This window comes from Amblyomma americanum, chromosome 1 (assembly GCF_052857255.1).
Source record: "Amblyomma americanum isolate KBUSLIRL-KWMA chromosome 1, ASM5285725v1, whole genome shotgun sequence".
Lineage (NCBI taxonomy): Eukaryota > Metazoa > Arthropoda > Arachnida > Ixodida > Ixodidae > Amblyomma > Amblyomma americanum.
In genome coordinates, this window is record NC_135497.1 from 478,224,862 (window position 1) to 478,244,213 (window position 19,352).

The 19,352-nt window shown below is 44.4% G+C and overlaps 1 protein-coding gene across 2 annotated transcripts; it reads right to left on the reverse strand.

Annotated features, from left to right (window-relative positions):
- Window positions 1-874: 874 nt before the first annotated feature.
- On the reverse strand, window positions 875-12,942 carry LOC144104912 (defensin-like). 2 transcript variants are annotated; one of them, XM_077638147.1, is made up of 3 exons: window positions 12,780-12,920; window positions 6,540-6,581; window positions 875-1,121 (listed from the first exon to the last, which is right to left on the reverse strand). In XM_077638147.1, the coding sequence occupies exons 1-3, from the start codon at window positions 12,901-12,903 to the stop codon at window positions 1,009-1,011; spliced, it is 279 nt and encodes a 92-aa protein (XP_077494273.1). In that variant the 5' UTR covers window positions 12,904-12,920; the 3' UTR covers window positions 875-1,008. The 2 variants fall into 2 exon arrangements, with proteins under 2 accessions (XP_077494273.1, XP_077494276.1); XM_077638150.1 differs by lacking the exon at window positions 6,540-6,581 and having other exon boundaries at window positions 12,780-12,942.
- Between the last annotated feature and the right edge of the window lie 6,410 nt (window positions 12,943-19,352).

The following is a 19,352-nucleotide window of genomic DNA, read 5'->3' on the forward strand; positions in this document are numbered from 1 at the left end:
AGGTACATCTCTGGGGCGCGGTACCACGCTCGATCCCAGGAAAGAAGCTCGAGGAGGGTGGCGAGGACAGTTGTTTCGAGAATTTTCAAGTTCATCTGTTCCGTCGATAATTTGTGCCGTCCACTGCGTGCATAAAGGTATAATAGGCATACAATGGTGTTTATTAATAACGATTGGCATACTGCGCTCTTTATTAATGCCTTCTCTTTGGATACCCATAATAGTGCAGCCTGACAGGGCACGAACTGCTGTTTTTAACTTCGGCCTCGGCATCCAATGAGGATGAGAGCCAGCCAAAATGACGTAACGTTCTTCTCTTAGGTTGAAAACCTTGAATTCATAGTATCAAAAACTAAAAAAACCGCATCATCCTCCCTCCCTCCACAGTCACCCACATATGACTACTTTGTTGGACAAATGTTTAGGGGAATCCCCCAAGCTGCAGTAAATTTTTAATAAGGAAGCCCAATTACTCATTGTCACTCACCTATTAGCGCACCCACACGGCTACAAAGGAAAGCTATAGAGCTTTCACAGAAACTTCGTAGGTAAAAAGAAATTCATTCTGGTCAGGAGTTCGAAGCCGGGACCACCGCTGCCTGCTCTGCAGCACCACTCCCTCCAAGCTGCACGGAGGGGGGGTGGGGGAGGGGTTGAGGGCCTTCAGCTGAAAGGACGACAGCTTTGCTCACATCAGGAAGCTCTGAGACAGACCACAGAGCAAACCCGTAGCTGCATCTTGTGTTAGAGTTTTTCCCGAGTTCGTCTATCAACAGCATATTTTTATCTTTTTCAGAAAACAAGGGCAAGGAACGCTATCTGCCCCGGCCTTTTGCCGCAAAGAAGTAATCACAGCCTTGGAATTTCACTGTTTTCTATTTTAATCGGCGCTCTCGCGGTTTCGATCAGCGTACGAACGAGCTGCAGCTGAGCTCGAAACTGGCCTCTTCGACCCGTTAGGGAGCCTCATGCCAGGGACCTCGGACGCTCCCGTAGGCGGTGCAGGTCTCAGTCGACGCATTCGCAGACGTTGTCATGGCCGCAGAAGCCGTGCGATTTGCCGGCGCTGACGCACTGCCGCGAACAGGTGAGCTCGTTGTAAGGGCAGCCGAACCCACTACCTGCAAGCGTTAAGAAGGCAGCCAAGAAGAGCGGTGGTCAGAATAGGCAGAATGGATTGTGATCTTGTCTCATCGGGCGATAATAATAATGCTTATTTCGACACCATGAAGTATACTTAATAGCATCGCGTCAGTACTGAAAGGTGCCTGTGACACGGGCCCTAACATTTGGCGGCAACACGGCGGCTTAAACATGTGAGAATACATAGTCTTTAAAACTATGGGTAACCCAGACAATTGAGCAATGTTATGGCACTGCAATTAAACTCCTGCGGGAAAGAAAAATACAATTTAAACTGATAGTTTTGCTATAATCTCAATGCTGCAAAAAAGCCGATCTTGAATCAAGGAAAAGAGTGAGAGAGTCCAGTGGCGTGGACGTTCCTTCATTTATTAGATGGGAATATTTGAAGACAATTTTATTTTACAGTTTGCTGGGCAATCGTGGCTTTTAATGTTTTAGTCTTTGATAATCCTAATTTTATCTAGATATTTAAATGTCTCATTGGCCAATATATCTTGAGTTGCATACTTGCATGTGTTTCTACATTATGCACTTCCTGCAGAAGACATGGTGTGCTTGTAATTTCATGATTAACATCATGGAATAAGCGAAGGTGATATAATTCAGCTGCAGAGAAATTTTTGGATATGAGAAAGAGCTTCCTCGGTGTCATGTGCTTCAGGTATGTTTTCAATATTCTTAAGAAATGTTTTCAAGACGTGCACCTTTCAAAGTTTTTGTTACGATATTCGGGCACAGGCTTATCTACAGTAATTCCAATGGGAGCGAGAAAGCGAGTGGAACGCTTACACGGAGTACGTGAGGGCTTAGAAAAATTAAGCCGCTAATACGAGATATTTTTCTTTGAATGTAATTAACCCCACTGTGCTGAAATATTTATGAATAAACGAAACTGCGAGTGACTTTAACACTGCATGATTTCTAGACGGCTAGAATTGTTTTCTGTTTGCGTTTTTAGGCTTCCAGGGTGATTTTCACGTCTATAAATAGGTTCTGGCTTTAGAACATTCAGGTTAAAACTATTTTTTAATGTGTCTATTGGTATAGACGTTCTTTTTCACGGTTTATTATTGATACAGTGTGAATTATTCTTCACGAAAATAAATGGGCTGGTATCATCCACATATATTATGAATCTCCTAAGAAAAACCGCCGCAACTGGGTAGTTGATATAAGCATTAAACAGAAGTGAGCCCCCCCCCCCCCCTAAAAAAAAAGGCAGGTACTATGAAGAAAAAATCTTTCATTGGAAAACATTCCAGAGGCTCGCACAAAACGTCACAAAAACATTAAACGTATCCAAAAAATAGAAGGATAAAAAACATAGAACATGTATTTTGTGCGTTACTATGCCCAGACTGAGTATACAAAGTTAAATAGCCATTGAATGTAAACGTTCCGGCCAGCATAAAAAAAAATCATTTGCACGTGCGCATCGCTTTGGGCTACTCCGTAGTGCAGTGCCAAAGTGTACCTTGGGCTGTCTCTCAGGTAGCTGTGTCCGCTACACTGTTGGTGGTACGGAAGTGTTCAGAACATTCCAGGTACCTTCAGTGAAGCCCTTAAGGAAGTGAATCTCCTCGGCAATGGCGGAAACGAAAGATGCAGACGGCTACCTGTCGACAGACCGGTCCTGGAGGAGCAATCACCCCGGTCCGAACTAAAAGAAGACGAATGGACACCATCTTTTGTCACAGTGCTGTCGCTTGCACCTACAGAGTTAACTGTCGACGGTGCAAAATCGCGAGAACACTGACCCCGCTGAGCTGGATAAGTGCGAGAAGACGCTATCTAGGACGCCATGCTTGCGCGATTGCTCCGTGTTGACAGGCTTCGTATGAAGTTAAAGTTACTCCCTTATGTAACTGAAGAAAAAATTGATCCCGAGACTGAATTAGAGTTCTTGTACATACTGAATGGAGTTACTTGTTCAGAAGAGGCGCTATCATTCAAATTGAAGGCTATGTGTAGGGGCGGTAAGCAAAGAGTTAACCGGGGTTTTTCTCAGGTATTCTGATGCCCTCCAGTGCCAGTACAGCTAATCAGCAGAAGCAAACTTCATACCCCAAAACCCTATTTTTAAATATTAGTGGCGGCATTCCCTGAAACACCCGGTATTATTTTTGATGCAATAAAAGAAACTTTATTGAAAGTTCTTTCATGAATCACTGTTTCGAAAAGGTTAATAGGCAATGTTTCTTGTCAAACTCCTTAAAGCGCCTGTTTTTTTTCATGTGGCTTAGGAAATATTCGCAGTAAAGGTATAGACCTACATTCACCAAAGTTATTCGTGTCGCGTTTTTGAAAGTGAGAGATATACGTTTTGATTTGCATGTTTTGAAATAAGACTGCTTCGGTGAGGAATTTGTGATGTATGCGTGAGGCTGGGCATGAAAGTCAAGAACGTATTTCGTAGGTTTTAACTGTATTGAGTCCTGCTTTCTCGGCCAAAAATTTCAAAAATTAGAAACTTTTAAGACAGTGGTATGAAAATATGGCAGTTAATAGTCCGTTTTTGTCATATGTAGCTAAATTTTTCTTTTAAAGAGTTTCCATCGATCGCATCGAACAGATAGGACTGCGATAGAAAATAAATGGGGTACACTTTTGACGATAGCAAAAACGTGAATAGGAAAAAGATTACGAGACTTCCGTCGAGTTGATCTGTGGATATATTGATTGTTATAGTGACATCTAGCATTAAATAAAAAAACTGTGTTCATAAAAGGCCTCCCGCTCAAAAATGCTTTTGTCCAGTATTGCTCGGTATGTGGAATTAATAAATTTGCGCGAGCCTATATCGGTATCCTAAAACCATGAAAAATTTCGATAGATATTCTTGTCTAGAACACAATGTGCAATTACGGCAGCTCTAGTAGACCCCTCTGTTTAGAAAAAAAACACCCTTAAATAGACAATAAAAACGTTAGTTTGAAAAATTTCGGAAGAAACATTGAGTTCTTATTAGAGAGAAAAATAATATTGCAAAGAATAAACCAGTCACAGTTTCGCTCAAAACATCGGAGGTACTGATTGCTATTCTATTTTATTTATTTCTGTCCAAAGTTAGCCAAACTAGCCAACCGCGTTACTAAACGCTTTGCGTGCTTTGAAAAAAAAATTGCGTAAAGCCAATTGCAAATCTTAGGCATAGTAGCAACGCAAAAGACACACACAAAACAAGAAGAGCGAGACACCGAGAGACACGCACAGACGCTGCCTGTGCGTGTCTCTCTGTGTCTTGTTCGTCTTGTTTTGTGTGTGTCTTTTGCGTTGCTACTATGCCTAAGATAAGTAACCAACTCGCCCAAGAGCTCGTTTTACTAATTGCAGATCTCTATAAACTTGACATCAGACAGTGAGATAGAAAGAGTGAAGTATATTTTAAGAGGTCGACCAAGTACGCTTTCGGTGACTTTATTTGGATACACCTAATGGTAGGAGGTCCTAAAATAAAACCCCCCGAGAAAGTTGCCCATATACATAACACTGAAACGATCATGAAGCGATAGCAGCGAGTGAAGTGTTTCTGCAATGTCCGATGCATATTCTAGACATGCCACCTGCGCGCTACTTGCACATATGAAAGTAAGTTATAAAAACATTGTACCAGAATTTCGAAAAAGAAAGTAAAAATGCTTCGTTACGAGGAATGGAAAGACACAGCAAATGTCTAGCTCTCGGTGGAAACCTCAGTCGTGTCATAATGGAAGATGCGCACTGACGTCATATTGCACACGGCCACCTTTACCATTTCGTTTCCATCGATCAGCGGTAGGGATCTGATCGAGCCTCCTCGTACTCGGCATCAAGTGAACCACCGCAGCGGAGTTAGGAAATGCTAGTACTCAGCGGTTTCGTTGCCCTCGCGCTTAGTGCAGCACCCTCTCGATGTTACCTACAAAAAAACAAAAACAAACTTGAGGGCAAATTTAGGCTCCGCCTTAGTGGCGTGACGCGATAGCGTTTAGGGTTACCTTCAGTGCCCTGCGTGTCACTTTGCATGTCCTCTCGCCCATGTTTTGCCTAGTTGTTCATATATGTGGAATTCGGAATTCCCTGCTTTACAGTCACAGATCACGAGAAGTCCTCATATCTCTCCTGGCGCAGTGGCGTAGTGGTGCAGCGGTTAAGCGATGCGCCGTGCCCCCGCAGTTGGCTGTTGGCTCTGCCTGAACAGCCTTTCGCGACTAATCATTGATTCCCATCCGCCTCAAAAGTGGGAGGTGCGGGTGTCGATCCCCAGTGCCGCCGGGTACCAACCGGTGATGCAATGGGTACAAGCTTTCCCCTGACCTGGTGCTCGGCTTTTGTCTGGTGAAATGCTTGGGAAATGGGTCTTTGACCCAACCTTGAGTAGAAGAAAAACCTTTGTGCCATGGCACTCTTTGGCCAGAGATGGCCTTGCGGCAAAAAAAATTCAAATCATCATTATCATCATCATAATTCATTCAACTGCCACCTGCCGCGGCGGGCAGTTTTCTCACAACTCGTGGGAAGGTTACCACCTCCCACGATGGACAGGTTGTGATGACGTAACAAGGTAACCTTGCCTAGGTTGCAGAAGGGCTGCCTGCTTTTTCGCTCAAAGCGCCGGCAACGCCGACGGCGGATTTTCCGCAGATTAGCAGTCTTAACGCTATCATGTTAAAACCAGAGACGAAGTAACAGCACTCTGAAAAATGGACGCTATGGGAATTTACGATAAAACGCTACTCGTAAAAAACTAGTTCTGCAGATGCTCTGAAAAGTGGTTTTTGGACTTTCAGCTCCTACCCGGCGAGGTGGCTCAGTGGTTAGGGCGCTCGGCTACTGATCCGGAATTCCCGGGTTCGAACCCCACCGCGGCGGCTGCGTTTTTATGCAGGAAAAACGCTAAGGTGCCGTGTACTGTGCGATGTCAGTGCACGTTAAAGATCCCCAGGTGGTCGAAATTATTCCGGAGGCCTCCACTACTGCACCTCTTTCTTCTTTCACTCCCTAATTTATCCCTTCCCTTACGGCGCGGTTCAGGTGTCCAACGATATATGAGACCTATACTGCGCCATTTTCCTTTCCACAAAACCAATTATTATTATTATTATTATTATTATTATTATTATTATTATTATTATTATTATTATTTATTCAGCTACATTCGTTATTTCGCTGGAGGTATGCCTGCATGTTAAACCTTTTCCTAAATTTCCTAATAAATTGGATTTCCCACGAGCAGGAAACACCTTTTTCTTCAACGCTCTGTTCGTTTCTTTTACCGATTCAACGAGCGATGTGACTAGCTGTGTCCAAGAGGGACATGAGGGATTTCTTGGACCATGTGTTGTAGTTTCATTTTTCATTTGTTAAAAGGGAGATGAAAGAAACAAAAATAGACCCGCAATGCAGTTACTCACGCAGTCTAAGGTGATGGCTCTCTGGGGCAGCGTACAGGGAACCTGTAAATGTGCAGTAATAAGGCACAGTTTTTTATGATTCGCCCACCAAACGGGCTGAGGGGGAACTCAGCACACAGCTCGCAGCATTTGCTGCCGCAGGCAGGTAAATTGACACTGTTGCGTCGCTCAGAGAAAATTCAAGTATAATTCTCTTAGCTTAACAACTGGCTTGTTCGCGCTCAACTTTATTTTTGTTTTACGCTACGTGCAGGTCGGGTACTTGCCTGAATCAGTGACAATAAATTTTCAATATAGGTTGCACTGCCGTTGATGGAATAAAAACATTCCAAACTTAAAAACAAAAAAAAAAGGTTTGCATCTTATGCGATGATGTCGGACCAACAACCGACGCTTCTGCAACAGCTGTGCTGGCAGCGTCAGCCCTTGTAGGCGGCAGAATGACAGAAGTAGACCAATTCGAAACGCGCAAAAGAGTGGTTCACAACGGGGGCGAAAGATGGAGCCGCTGGCACAGCTGCTTGGAGAGCATCATTTTAACGACAGCTTAAGGCTCTCGTTCAGGCAAAAGGGTGGCGTCGTCCGGCGGTGTTGTGTAAAAAAAAAAGAACGAGTCGCGCGTTATGTAATGCGTGTATGTCTGGAATGAAAACATCGGAGTTTTTAAATATTTAATATATTTTGTCAGGATTGGAACTCACCACCTCTGCGTCACCAGCTATGCATGCTACCAAATAGGCACAATAGGAACTTTTTTCTTTCTTTATTGCATGGAAATAGTGCCGAAAAGAAAAATGTAAGCATGCTTACGCCACAGAACACCTGGCCACCATACCCCTGCACGACACCACCTTCCAAAACATCAAAAGTCTGGAAGACGCACACATGCATCCAGATAGGGGAGCCAGCTAGGCGGCTCTTCCAGGGCAGCATATGTACTCCCCGCACAAAAGCGCATTGCTCACGAAACAAATATTTCGACGACCGTGGTGATTCGGCGCGGCGGTGCATCATGCTGCTTTTCTAGAGGCTAAATAGTCCCAGCAACATAAGGAGATTATATGGCACAACAAAGTTTTTCCCCACAGGCAAAAAAGTGATACTGTAGGGTGTGATGTCAATGTCCTTCTTATTGTTCGTTTTAATATGTCCCACAGGAACATAGCGTCAATGTATGGAATAAAACAATGGTCAGTTGTCTGGTGCATTGCGCAGGCGGCAATTTATCGCCCATGGCGCAAGCATATCCTTAGCATGAAGCCATGCCTTCACAGGCAGCGTCAATGTGTGCAGTTTAAGAGGAATGTTTTTGCACAAGAAGAAGTGCACATTCGCCTGACACGTTTTAAAACACTGGCGTCAAGGTACTCCAGATAAGGTTGCCGATACAAAGGTACAGGGAACAAATACTCTGTAAGTGCCTGAGTCATCTGCCTTCTGGAGAGGCTATACAGGTGGCCTAAAGAAAAAGTGCACAGTGAGGAAATTGAAGGTGGCAGCAACTTCCTTAAGAAATCCCCATAAAGGCCCCTCACGAGTGTGTTCAGTCGATACGAATAGGAAAGGAAAATGAGCACTGAGACACCTGATATGCACAGCTATTAAAAAAGGTGGTTTGACGATTTGAAAAAAAAAAAATACGCGAAACAAGCCGATGCACGAGGCCACGTAGGAACGTTGACTGGGATGGGGCATAAGGTAGTGATGTGTGCGTGGTGTTGGCTTAGTTCGAAGCTTGGTAATGTACTAATTACAGGAGTGAACCAGATACCTGCTCATGGTCAGATACTGATTACAGTAACGTTATTTCCGTAAACTGCACTGTTGAAGTGTTCAAATAAAAGAACGTGCAAATTTTCTTGTGATAAACGTGTTAATGTTAACAAAGAATAGTGAATGTGTTCAAAGAGAAACTGCCGAACGGAGCTATTAAAGCCGTCGCGTCATACCCTGTCACCCTAATTTTCGGCACGGTGTCGTCGCGCGAGATGGTGACTTTCTATTAATCCACACCGATCCGGGCAAGTATTTTATAGCGACGTAGTATAAGATAACTTACGGCAAAATGCCACCTATGCGGAAAATTTGAGCGCCAAGCCATGCGACGATATTTTCTGAGCGACGCAACAGTCTGTACATCTGCTGCAAAATGGCAGACTGATGGGAGAGCTCAGAGCTGCTAGAGTATATAATCATAACAGATGAGAAACACCGCTTCACAAATTTAATATTGTCCACTTTGCGGAGGTTAGCGAATGGTCGCGCCACCTATGAGGTGACCTGTTAGCTATGGGTCAGGCCCTGTAACTTTTGGTTTGGGTTCTGAGAAGCTCCGAGCTGTCCGACTGAACTCCGTAGGTGGCTTGGTAGTACATAGGGTATTCTGCAACAGGCATGTTCAGATAGCTTTAGGCCGAGTTGGCGCATGTTCTGATCCGCGCGGAGGGAGCGGAGATAACGACATGACAAAGCACAGCACGAATTTATGTTTTCATTGATCTATTTATTGATTGATTGATTGATTGATTTACTCGTCCATTCATGACAACGCTAGCGCCCGTTATCGGCGGTTTATTAAACCAGCAAGTGACATGGGGAGCTCAGGAACAACATCATGTGGCTCATCGCCACAAAACCAGGAATCGAAGTATTTTCGGCAACTGGCAAGAGCCACGATGAGGTTGTGCGCGAAAATAGAGCGTTTTTCTTCGCTCGCAAAAATTTCAATCCCTTGAAATACTCGTATGTCGCATTTTTGGACAATTAGCAGCAGATTAAATTTATCGCTTTTTTAAAATGCCTTTTAATCGTATTGTCCGGTAGTTGCATTTGTTTGGGCTACGGTGTAATTTTTTAGGTTTTGGCGCTTTGCGTTAGACATGTATTTGTATGGTTTAGCACTAGTCTTGCTAGAACGTCTTCATCTGTTTCTTGATGAGGCGGTTATTTTGTGCTTCCAATGAAAGAACAATCTTGATACGTGGTTGGGTTCCTGGCTTTGCGAGAATGAGCCACATTATTTTCAGGGTCTATAAATATGTCACCTGCTCATTCAAATCTACGCTTGTGCAGTGAGTGCACTCGTGTTTTCTTGTGTCGTTTGCGTCTCGCCTTTAGCTTGTATAGTGATGCACTGCACCGGAGACCATGCTACGATGAAAAGAAAACGCTATTGTAACTCACGATACTTATTTTAAAAATTATTTACATTTTTAGGTGACACATTCTGTGTACAAATGATACAAGAGAGAATGAATTACAAGGAAATAGGTACCCACGGCTTGGTTATGGAATGAATAATGCAGTTACGAAGGCTCTCTGAACATTTGAGCATGCGTGCATGACAAACCGTGTGACCAAAAGCGCAAGAGTGATTCTACGAATAATTTTAGAAGGCCGCTGTGTGCCCGGTGGGAATACGTCAGCGAAAACGCAGTGTTCAAAGGGAGAAGTGCCATGTCTCAAAGTATAGCCTATTCTTTCTAACAGTCAAGCAGTTTCAGTTTTACCATCAGCACGCCGAAATCTGCCCTTAATAAAAGTGCTTCTTCACGCATGCATATTCAAATGCATTTTTAATATTCCCACCAGGCAATGATTGACATTCTAGAGAAGCCAAAATCTTTGCGATAAATGATGCGTTGCTGCCATAACGAAACAGTTTTGCAGTTAATTTGTGTACATGAGCAGCCCCGAATGCTTGGAATAAACTTGTGAGGGCCTATTTGAGCTCTGGAGTTTAGACAACTTGGCAGAATGGATGATTTTTGTCGATACCCCGTTTAAATCAAAGTGGTTGTTGAAGCCTTCTTGTCTAGAGTTAATGTCCATGTCCACACTGCATAGAAGACAAGAAACATTTTTGCTCAAAATCTGTCTTACTCCGAGTAATCTCTGCGGTAAGCGCTGAGTTACATGTGATCCTAAGCTATTTCGGTCACAGTTCTGAGCGATTGATGATGTATTTGTATCCCCCGACGTGGTGACTCATTGGCTTTCGCGTTCGGCTGCTGATTCCATGGTCACGGGTTGTATCCTTACGGCGAGGGCGTATTTTGATGCAGGCAAAATACAAAGTTATCGCAGCTTAAAGGAAATCAGGTGGTCTAAATTAATCTGGAGGCATCCACTAAAGAGTCTCTATTTGCCAAGGAGTCGCTTCGGGACGTTAAACTCCGAACTGTGGTGTATTTATTGCGTGCATTTTTGTAACTTTCAGGCCTATTCAATTTCGTTGCCATTATAAGCTTTACATGGAGCGCCATATATGTGCTCGTCTTTAAGTCTCATTAGGAACCCAACTTGAGCAGTGTGGCGATATGAATGTTTATGTTTATGTATCGCTCATGGCGCAGTCAGCACCATTTGTACAAGCTGCTGTTGATGTTTATCTCTTGGGCGCCCATCAGTAACTTGGTGTCTGAACAGCAGTGCTTCTGAAAATCAGCGGCAAATGGGGTGTATATATAATTGCACCTCGTAAAAATTTCAGTCTGGACGTTGGTGGTGTAAGGATAAGGGTTTGTTTAGGGGCGCAATTATGTCTCAGCCATTTTTAATCTGAATCACGAACTACATGGTGACAAGGCCCCATGTGTTACGAGAGTTTCGTGAGCATGTTTCAGCACTCGGCCAACTCTTATTGCCCTTGCATAAGTGAGGAATTAGAATTTTGACCCTCGGAAGCAGAAGGTGAAAGCTCTTGAAATGTGTAGAGTGAACTGGCGTTTTCAAAACATGTCGTCTGTACGTATCAGGTTTGCCAGTAAGGTTCAGCAGAAGTACCACGGTGCCTCAACCGGGCTTCGCGTGTTCTAAATAGACAGCAGCCACATGCTGCGTGGACAGATAAAACGTAAGCGAGAACGATAACAGGAGTCACGTGCACGTTAGAACCACAGCGCAGGCTGTCGATATTAAGATTGCCCCGGGGCAATTCTTCACGGTAAATTTTGCACCTAAACATAGAGCAGGAGCACTAGATGGGTTTTTTACACACTGGCAACGCCAGAACATCGTAACAAGTGTTGCGACATACAAGATATAGCAGATTTAATAACGCAGGTGAGCGTCATTGTGGTTTAGTTTGGTTTATGGGAGAGTTTAACGTTCCAAAGCGACTCAGGCTACGAGGGACGTCGTAGTGAAGGGCTCCGGAAACTCGACCACCTGGGGTTCTTTAACGTGCACTGATATGGCACAGTACACGGGCTTCTAGAATTTCGCATCCATCGAAATGTGACCGCCGCGGCCGAGAGCAAATCAGCGTCATTCGAGTCAGCAGCCAGGTAACCTTAAACAAAATTTCTGGAATGGCGAAGGAACGCTAAGCGACTGCTTAACGTAAAATTTCCAACGAAACGTATGCCGCTGCCATCTTGAGCTTTGCTTACCGGTATAGTTATGTTTTTATTGATGGGTTAACTAGAAGGGTGTGTTCAATCGGGAATGGCGAGCACCGGCTCTCAGCAGCCAGTGGAAGGTGGCTAACGAATGAACTTTGTGTACTACCTGTAGCAACCTAGTATACTGCCTCGGATATAAGGAAGCTTAGTGTGCCACCTTGGATGAAACTATCTTTCGTGTGCTAACCTCGGATATAATGCACTTTCGTATGTTACCTCGGATAAGAGGAATCTAAGTATGCCACCTCGTATTTAACGGACTTTAGTTTCTGAACAATGGGTGTAAAAATATAGTGCGGATATAACTGAGCTAAGTGTACCACCTCGGACGTTAGTGTGCGAACCCCGGATATAACGAAAGGCTTGCTGATAACGCATTCAAACGATGCACCGAGGATCGCCTAGAAGTTTTTGTTTTTTGTATCTCTTAATACTTGTTGTTTTCATCACTTTTTCTCATTTTGTCCACATCTTATATTTTTTGAACTGGGTACTGGCACCTGCTTCTACTTGGCTCTGACAGCCGCGGTTGGCTGAGTGGGTGGCGACTGCTGACTGAGGGCCATCGCGTATGAGCTCCCAATGGCCAAAAGAGTGCATGCGCAGCATTTAGCGATGCTGTATTCAGGACATTGGTTGGTAACCGGTTTGAATTGTACAGGTTGCCTTTAAAGCGTAAGGACAAGCACTTACTGTCACCCGGGCTGTGCCTGCAACCTTGCAAGGCGTTATAGCGAGGTGCCTTCAGTAGAAGTTCCTTCATTAGAAGGCACCTCGCTATAACGTCTTTTAACTGTATAAAACAAAATCGGAGCACCAGGCGGCTCGGCCTCACCTGAAACTAGCACAGCCATCAAGAGGAACAGGAAGAGAGCCATCAGAGCTGCGCCGGCTGCTACCCACGTTTCTGCCTTGGAACGAGTGCGTGTCTTAGCGCTCGCCGAGCCGCCGCTCGTCATATACGACCAAAGAAGCACAGTGAAACAAAATACACTTGTACTCCGCAATTTGCTCTATGACGTGCCACGAGTCGCGCGTGTCGTAAAGCCCCCCCTCCCCCTTCTCTGCCGCTTTTCTCCCCATTACCCACCGCCTTCCGTTAGTTTACTCCTGGCCGTTTAGAACGCGCCAAGAGAAAGCAGATTGCTGCTGCTCGCTTTGTTGCGGACTGCTGGCACGCCGGCTCTTTACGCTGTGACTTGCTTCACGTGTTTTCTACCCGTTCGTAAACATCAGATGCACGAAGCCCTAGTCAGTCGCTTTCCAAGCTGAGCTGAAGCACCTAAAAACGCTCACTCACAGTCGGAACGTTTTCTTTCACCGCAAGAAAGAAACCCCAAGCCCGACTGGATAGAGCCGGAAATCGAGCTTTCGATATCCTATGCTCGACACCCAGTAGTTCCAAGTGGCGCTTCGGGGAGCTGTTAGGAAATTCAATAAACATTTGCTGAACAAAAGAAAGAGAAGACAATCGACAGGCGGAGCCCCATCGGAGGGGGCCTCTGTACAGTACCCTAGCTGTGTTAGATAAGCAGGCGTGGCGTCTCTCAGCCATAACTCAAATGAGTTGTGTTTGGGATTTACGTGGCGGGGCTACCGCTCTACGTGTAGGAACGTGAGTTGAGCCCCACAGCGGGCGCTGTAACCGGGCATATCCAATACTGGAGAAAGGAATTTTTGAACGGGAAACAGTTTACGAGCGCATTTTTTCTTATATTGTGACATTTGACTATAACAACCAATATATTCGCAGATGTCCCGTTGGCAGGCTTGAAATTTTTTCTTTTTCTATTAATTTTTTTGTTATCGTCAAAAACGTTCCACATTGGTTTTCTAAGGCGATCTTAACTGCTCGATGCGAGAGATGGAAACACTATGAAAGAGAGATTTGGCTAAATTTCGGAAGAATGGACAATTACTTAACAATATTTCTGTACCAGTCAGTGCCTTGCAGTTTTAAAACGTACAAAATTTTCAGTAAATAAAGTTGGACATGCGATACTCGGTAAAAGATAAATAAGGCGCGGCTAAAGTTGGCAATTTCTGCGAGTGAATGAGGAAGATTTGTCTTATTTGTTTATTTTTAAAGCTAACTGAAGTAGTAAGGCGGTTATCACAGCTGGACTTCGTCGGCGCTTCTGCTCCGGCTGCTTTAACAGCTGGATCTTGGCGGCGCCGACGGAGCACTTCTGCTGCGGGCGGCGCGTTTACGATTATAGAGTATCGTAATCATCCTTACAGGTTTTTACAGCTGGAATGTTACAACGCAACACCAGTTATTGTAATCGTGCTCCTTTTAACCCATGCTTAAGCGTTTATTCATGGTTCCCGCTGTATGGCTGCTGCGCGCTTTTCATTAAAACTGCTTCTGACATCTACACAGTGCGTCCGAAAAGCGTTTAGAAGCGTTTGACTGTCTTTTAGGACCACGCGTACCACCGGGTGGTTGCAGGATGCGCGTGACAGGCGGGGTTCTGTGATGAGAGTGGGACACGTGTGGAGAGCCACGTTGTCGGGAGCACCGTCAACGCCGCTCAGCGCTGTGCGCACGGCAGGAGCTAGTATGGAGTTCGCCTTGCGTCGAGTGAAGAAGAGTTGGAGAGGACGGGGTGGATAACGGTCTCAGATATCTCTGGTGTTGTAGGGAAAGATCTGAGTCACTGTGCTGGGAATGGGAGTGTCATCTCCGGAGGACAGGTTTGAATACTCTCGAGCCAGCAGCGCATGAGTTCGCTCAATATTTGTTTACTTATTGATACCTCAATAGGCATTTTGCGGCATTACTGGAGGGTAGGTGCTAACAGCTTGTTCTTGATTTCTTTTCGATGAATGTCTTGAAGTGGACAGCCCGACTGATATGAGCGGCTTCTGCTGAAAAGTGATGCCACCCTTTCCTGTGCGAACAGAGAAAGCGTAAAGGTGCACACAAAGGCGTGCGCAGATGGGGTAGACTGCTTTGCCAGGAATTAGGAAGGAAGAAATGCGGTCATCATGTGTGATGACACAAGTTACAAGTGGTCAGTAGCACAATGTAGGAAAAAGACATAGTATGGCTAATTTACAAAGCCTTCAGAGGAGAAGATAAGATTTTTATTTAACACTGGCGACACAAGAAAGACAGGAGTATTTAGAAGGAATGAACTCTGCTGCAAAATTTTGGATGAATTTGAGGGTGAAAGATTTGACTGATGAGTGTCCCATACTGCTCATGTGCATTCTAGTTTGGGATGAATTAGCATTAAATTGGTTACTAGTCTTAAAGGTGAAGGTACTAGACCCAGGTTACGGCGTAAAAAACGATCAAGCGACTGATGTCTTCAGTAATGTTTGAAATGTGGACAGCAATTAAGGCAATGATAGATCGTGACACCAAGGTATGTATAAGAGCCAACATTAGAAATATCAGATTGAGCGGCCCGGTTTTAGATGCAACATATGACTGTTTATGGTTAAATGTGATTGGTGGCGTTTTAATAATTTTTATAGGCATGAGATGTATCCTGCACCAAGATAGAAAGCGGTAGCAGTAATGCTTAAAAGGTAACTGTAAGCTTTCGTTGCTTTTAGTAATAGGTCGACAGACAACGCTGTCGTAGCAAATAATCGTATATTCCAAATGAAAACTGTCGGCAGGTGAATAATTCGAATGAGAAAAAGCAAAGAGCAGAGTATGATACCTTTTGGCACAGCAGAATCAGTGTAGGTCAGAGGAAAAGAATGCCCAGTACCACATACAGTTCTGCCGATTAGTCAGGAAGCTACATTCCGAATCGAGAACTTAGGCTTATAAGCTTTTAACATAGCGGAGACAGGGCATTCGCGCTGCTAAAGTTTGGGTTGTGTGCGGCCGAGCTTTGGGCTAAAGAGAAGGAACAGACGCCGGGCGTCAATAAATAACCAGCTCTTAGCTCTGCTGCTAAATAGTCGCGGCTGGAGATCCATCGCTGTGGGTGGTTTAACGAACGCTGTCGCACGACTCCCGGGTCAACACCCTTGCTGCTCAACAGTAGCAGAACAAACGCCACGTAGCGGTGGCCCTGTTGTTTCCTTTCCTTGTTGTCCTCGTCTTTTGCGCTATTTTCCCAGATGTATGTATCAGCAACTCGCCCGTCTTGCCATCGTGCTGAAGAGCCTGGGAGGCGACCCTGCTCGGCTGCCACGACTTCCAGGCCCAGCAAGCCTTATGCCCCTGTCACACCCGTATTTCAAAGGCCCTCGAACCAATAGCCTATCGCCTCAAGGGCGATATTGCGCTGCTACACGTGCAGTTTCAATGTCCATCGAGTCAATAGTCTATCGAATCAAAGGAGCAGCGCGGAACTCCATCGAGATTTCGAGGGCCTTCTAGCGCTGGCCAAGGTTGCTAGCGTTGCTTTGAGCGGCGCCAAGCGCAATTTCGTACACGATACTTTCAAGGCACAAAAGCATGGACAAACATTATTCGCCTAAAATTTAATGCACGGAGTCTGTACAATAATTTTAAAATTCTTTCACACTGGTTTTAAGTGCATTAAGCGCATTAATTTTGCGTTGCGGTCTTTACGTTGATTGCGTACGTAGCGTTGACAACATGGCGGCGCCCTGCCCGCCGCTTCACAGCGATAACAGCTTCGTCGCTAATCCCTCAAAGCAATATCGTGTTCTAAACTGTTGTATTCGCCTTCGATTTGCCCATTCTTACAATTGCATAAAGTTTCAAGAGACAAATAGCTCTTGTTTTTCAGATATCAAGGCGATTTCCCAGGTGTTAAGCCTGACGAAGCAGCGCTCCGACGCAGTTGGACTGGTTTGGTTTTGGCTCGTCTTGTATTATAGTAGCTACAGCAGTGTCTGCATCTGTCCGTCGTGCACGTGCAATTAAAAGGGTTTTAAACGACATGCGCGTATGCGTGAATTTTAGCATTTAGTGTATATTTATAAAATATTTTTGTTATTTTTGCGAAATTTAAAGTAGCGATTGTGGCGCCACACAAGCTTGGCGTAAGACACGAGAACCATTTCAATGTCCATTGAGCTTTTCCATGCAGCAACGCGACACAACGGCTTCGAGTTCGACGGCGATTGAAAATTTAGAGGGCCCTCGACTCGATGGCCATTGAAACAACGGTATTAGACGGGCGCGCCCGGGCGGCGGCCACCGCCACTGGGGACCAAAACTAGGGACGTGCACCTAGTACTTGTAAGAGCTGGTTCCTTACGGGCTGATCCAAGCATACCTCCTGCGGGCTGGGCATCATTATTTTTCTTTCTTTTTTCTCTGCCCACACTAATATATGTCACTTGTATAGCCAATAAATGTTTTCACCACGACCCACCTAGAATGTGCTAAGCTTTTTCTGAAGTACATTTTATACTTCGGTCTACTCTCGACCATGAGATAGGATAAAAAAATTTACACACTACCGAGATGCAAGCTGGCAGGAAAGCAGGCAGGCAAGACTACCTGCTCTAAGTATACGTATCATCTTACCATTTGCAGTACCTCGCCACCAATATCACTGTCAAAGTCAAGGCAATGTCATCAGCGAATCGCAGAAAACTAAGGCGTTCTCCGTTAACTATTATCACCAACGTTTCCCAATCTAGGCCTCAGAAAACCTTCTGCTAACAGGCAGCGAGTAACCCTTTCTGATTGGAATTTTATTGCTGACTTTATGAAGGACTACGGTAGCTGTGCGCCCGTTTAATTTATATTCCGGTATTTTCACATAAGGCTGTTCTGCGCCCTGGTTCCGCAATGTCTACGTGTCCGCGTAAGTACCGGCTCAGTCAAATGTTTTCTCATAATCTATAAAGCATTAGTATATGCTGCGAATTTATCTATCACGTTATTAAAAGTGTGAATACGATCCATTGCCGAGTATCCTTTATGAAAGCCTGCTCATCATTTGGTTGACTGAAGTCTAGACTTGTCGTTACTCTATTAGCGACTACCTTAGCATTGTTGATTATGTGCTCATATGAAGAGACCAGCTTAGGTAGCTTTTTCGAACACAATCTCTGCTCTGCTCTTAAAAAGATCTGCTGTTATCCGATCTTCACCAACTGCTTTCTCCTTTCGCATAGCTCCTAAACCTTTCTTTACTCCCACTTTGCTACTGGCGGGATGTCCCATTGCTGTGCGCCATTGGCTCTCTAATTAACGTGCTGATTACATTAGATACTGTATAGACATGTGTAGAACTCTCGGCTACTTTAGGTATATTATCCATATTGGTAATGACACTACCCTCTTTGTCGCTTAACGCATACATCTAATTTTTTCTTATGGCAAGTTTCCTCTTCATCGCTTTTAGACTGCCTGCGTTCTTTAGAACATGCTCGATTCTCTCCATTTTAAACTTTATTATGTCGGCTATCTTCCACTTATTAACTTTGATAGCTCGGGCAGTTCTCCTCTGTCTGACGGGATAGATGCTTTCATGCTTTGGCGTTTTCAATCTTTTGTCTCGTGTAAGAGCTCGACGGCATGCTGTCAAACCAGTCAACCACCTACATCTACTACGCGCTCCGTAATGATAGCCTTGAGTTTATCGCTCATTTCCTAAAAATTAAGGACGTCGGCCTCAGTTAAAGCCGAATATCTAATAACTTCGAATATCTAATAACGATGTCTTGAATTCCAGTACTTTTGCTCTCAACGTTAACTTTTTAATGGGCTTCGACATCACTAATCTTTTCCGCTACCTCTTCAAGTCTAGGCTAATTCAAGACCGACCATCCTTTGGTCAACCCACCTTTCCGATGGCCTTCGCAATGTGCACAATGCAAGGGTGAGCCCATAATATCGCATTTTTGTCTCACCAATATTTATTTATTTTATTTATTTAATACTGCGGAAGCGCTTGACTCCAAGCAGGGGTGAGCACATATTACAAGTAAAAAAATAAACAAGATATAGACAAGCTTCATGCAAAAGCAAACAGATGATGCGAAAAAAGAAGCAAAAAACAAAGGTCACATAACCATACAAGAGGCTCTAAAATTAAAAACAAACATTTCTACATTCGGGTTCTTCACTACACACTTCGGCACTTCATTGCACTCTGTAATCGATTTGACAATAAATGAGTGTTTAACTCTATTAGAATATGCACGAAATTCTTGTAGCATTTTTTCATGGTTATTACGCGTAGTTGCTCGCGAAACAGGAGCAATATAATCATGAGTGTTTATGTTAATCAGATTATTATATATTAGGTAAAAAAAAATTAAACCTGGCTTCAGTGCGCCTTGTCTGGAGAGATTCTAGGCCAATAGAATTGATTTCATGTTGGCGGTAAAATTCAGCGCGAACGGACGAAGGACACAGAAAAGGGGACAAAACAAGCGCTGTCTCGCAACTAAGATTTTTTAGGAAGGAACGCAAAGATATATACATATGCAGAAAAACGACTTAGGTGCGATA

Coding starts and splice junctions, on each gene's coding strand:
- LOC144104912 (XM_077638147.1), bottom strand. CDS start 12,903: ATGACGAGCGGCGGCTCGGCGAGCGCTAAGACACGCACTCGTTCCAAG. Junction 6,582..12,779: donor GATGGCTGTGCTAGTTTCAG/GTGAGGCCGAGC, acceptor GCACATTTACAG/GTTCCCTGTACGCTGCCCCA. Junction 1,122..6,539: donor GAGCCATCACCTTAGACTGC/GTGAGTAACTGC, acceptor TAACGCTTGCAG/GTAGTGGGTTCGGCTGCCCT.